Below are 3,202 nucleotides of genomic sequence, written 5' to 3' on the forward strand. Positions count from 1 at the left end.
CCCACACACACACACACACACACACACACACACACACACACACACACACACACACACACACACACACACACACACACACACACACACCAGAAGGTCGCAAACCTGACTTTAACACTCAATCACACCCTGGACCAGCAGAGGGAAAACAGAAAAGTGTGAATCACTCACCCCCTGGTGTGGAAAACAACACCTCATCACTCTGAAGTAAATTATTCTCCTTTTGTTTGTTTAATTAAATCACAAGCTCAGTGGGAACTTGCAGATTTCTAATACTCTCCAAACACTTGACATCTATGGATAACTTTTCTCTATTTTTTACAGAAGGATGTATTATTTTCCTTTTTTTCCAGCCCATAGAGTGGAGCCAAATTTCACTAAAACATCAGTGTTAAAGTTAGGATTGGTCATTTGATCAATCCCAAACACCTTCCAGCTGCAACAAACATTGTTATGTGGACATCCCTCCACCATTTACCTTTCAGTCATAAGCTGACATTGTTTAAGACAGGAGGCAACATTTTCTTTGCCATCTCTGTTCTATAAAAAATTGTCTGAGGTAAAAATTTGGTCACTGTCCCAAAATTGTGTTTTGAATATAATTTTACTGTGCCAAAGTCAAAGAGAAGAGGAAGGAAGGAATCCGTTGCTGAAAGACATTTAAAAAAGGTGCTTATTATGCAGACGGTTATGCCTTTCTACTGTTCTGCTCTTTAAAGCAGAACCAGCTGATAAAAGCTGGTTAATTAGTCAGGCAATCTGCAACATAAACACAGCACTCAGCTGTAGCTTTAAAAAACAGTGACGTGTGCCGTTCCTTTGGTTTGCACATGATAAAATATTTCATCAAATTTGCCTTTCTTGTGAGGTAAAGAAACATGCAGGAACCTTCTTTCAGCCAGCTGACTGGCAGTGCTTTGACTAGGCGAAAAAAAGCTCAACGAATCCAAAAGCATGAAACAAAATGTGTGTATATCTTTAGACTTGTTCCTCCCCCAGACTTGTGCTCATGCTGCTCACCTTCAGGTTCCACGTTGGTCTCCTCCTCCCTGGTGGCGGTGATGGGCGGCCGGGCCACGCTGACGCTCAGCAGAGACAGCAAGACGGCGGCCAGCAGCCAGACCCACAAGGCCATCCCGTCAGAGGGGGAAAGGGCTCCCCATGCCCCCCTTCTCCACCACCTCCCCCTGGACACTGATCCCATCTGAGGGGGTCCGCCCAACCATCAACTGCTGCGGTGGGGGTCAGCCTGTCACTCTCTGGAAATCACCCAGTCGCCTGGACTGGGAGGTGAAGGAGAAAAGACGGAGACACTTTTTATGTTTAAACAGCAACAAGAAATACTTGATTCTATTGCTTATGTAGAAACTAGTCCTAGTTTACACTGACTTTATTTTTGGAGTGGAGAAAGCAGAGAAATGCTGTCAAACAAGCCATGCCACAGGCATGCCGAAGCTGTGAGGCGGCGCAGCCACAATGCGTCTCCACTCCTGGTAATCATATGGATTGAGGATATATCGTGAGAGCTGTAACAGTGCTTTTAAGTCTGAGTAAAAGCACTGTTACTCAGACTCAAAAATTTTTATTCAATTTCGCACAAATCTGAAATGGAAAAACAAAATGCTCCAACACCGTCACCTGTTCCATTTTTACTCATATATCCCCCCCAACCCTCAACTCAAACAAGGACATATTTGTGAACGATGAGGTGCAGCAGGTCTTAAAAAGCTCAGCCACCTTCTTCACTTCACTTTCATGCGCAACAGATGCACCAAACCTGTTGCCTTCCCTGCTGCTGCTGCTGCTGCTGCTGCTGCTGCTAATTGTTTTTAATAATATTCCCTTGACTCGATTATGAGACCAGCTTTAACTGGAAGGCAATATTTCAATACTGGGACACACGCGTGTCAGCCTGTTTAGCCAGACATCTGCGGTTGAAGCGCGGTTTAAGTGTCTCTGGAGGTTTGCTCAAGTCACGCTTCCCTGCACTCCCTCTGTTCCAGCTGGACGTGTCGGCTGCTTTCACCCTCAAAGACACATCTGATTCTGGCTTTTTAAACAGAAATAGCATCTAACACATTTTTTTTTTTTTTCATTTTAAACTTCCACAATTTTCCAGACTTAATTTTCAAAATCTTAGATTTCTCCATCATTTTTTTTCCAACACTCCACACATGTTAAGCACATAAAATTTACCCAGTTGGGATTTATTCCACTAATCAGCTCTATTTTCAAATCAACAGCATACATATAAAACACTAAAACAGATTTCTTAAAGGACAACTAGTGAGGCTTTCATTTTGCTTGCAAAAATTCAAAAACTAACAATGATGGTGCTGTTTGGTGTCTCAGCAAGACCCAGTTTAAAAAGTCAACTTTCAAACCTTGATATAGGATGTTATAGAGGCCACAAAGAAGTGAAATTTCTCTGTTTGATCGTTTCTAATCAAAATGTTTTCAGTCATTTTCCATCAGTATCTCAAAACCAAACTGACAATAAGAAAATGCATGTTAGGATGAGAGTGAGTCAAAGATAAACGATGTGATATGAATATGAAATAATGTCAAAACATGTTCTTTATTTATTTATTTATAAAGATAATGGAACAATAAGTATCATCTGTAAACTTTTCATTGCTCAATTTCTTGTTTCTACACTTATGCAACCATAGAAAATGATAAAAATAAATACTTTTCCAGACTCTCCTAGACTAAATAGGAGCCCTTAACAGGAGGAAAATCACACATGATGTTGAAAATGCGTCTTTAGATTTGATTAATTTATTTGATCAGGCATGCGTGTGTTTTACTGATTATTGCAATCATTGCTCGGAAACTCATCGGTTCACTTATCGGGAACGTCCTAGAGCGAAATCAAAACAGGGGTTACTCTCCAACTCTATGAAGAAAAAAGTTAGATCGACCGAAACGGAATTAGAGGAAATAATAACTGCACTGCTTGAAAAACGCAATCCCTGCTGCAGAGTTTGGATTTTGACGCTCCAGACGTCAACTTCTGCGCCACACATGAGCACAGCTTTTTTTTTTTTTTTTTTTAATACTCCGGCTCTGAATGACATTTCTTGGCACTGCATGAATTCTCATTGAAATTCAAATAACTTGGCTTTCCTCCCCCCCCCCCCCCCCCCCCCCAGCGGGGTCCCTTTTGGGGGATCAGCGTTTTTTGGGGGCCGGCCCCACCGGG

General features: G+C 41.9%; 1 protein-coding gene across 6 annotated transcripts in view; it reads right to left on the bottom strand.

Annotated features, from left to right (window-relative positions):
• Positions 1-3,202, bottom strand: part of fgfr2 (fibroblast growth factor receptor 2) — a 63,883-nt gene that overhangs the window by 56,226 nt on the left and 4,455 nt on the right. For all 6 annotated transcript variants that reach the window (XM_015049397.1, XM_015049399.1, XM_015049398.1 and 3 more), the window contains exon 2: positions 1,018-1,280. In XM_015049397.1, the coding sequence (XP_014904883.1) occupies positions 1,018-1,201 (184 nt within the window). In that variant the 5' untranslated portion in view covers positions 1,202-1,280. The remainder of the gene's footprint in view (positions 1-1,017; positions 1,281-3,202) is intronic.

This window comes from Poecilia latipinna, unplaced genomic scaffold (assembly GCF_001443285.1).
Source record: "Poecilia latipinna isolate Pla-1442-1.1 unplaced genomic scaffold, P_latipinna-1.0 Scaffold945, whole genome shotgun sequence".
NCBI classification, from domain to species: Eukaryota; Metazoa; Chordata; class Actinopteri; order Cyprinodontiformes; family Poeciliidae; genus Poecilia; species Poecilia latipinna.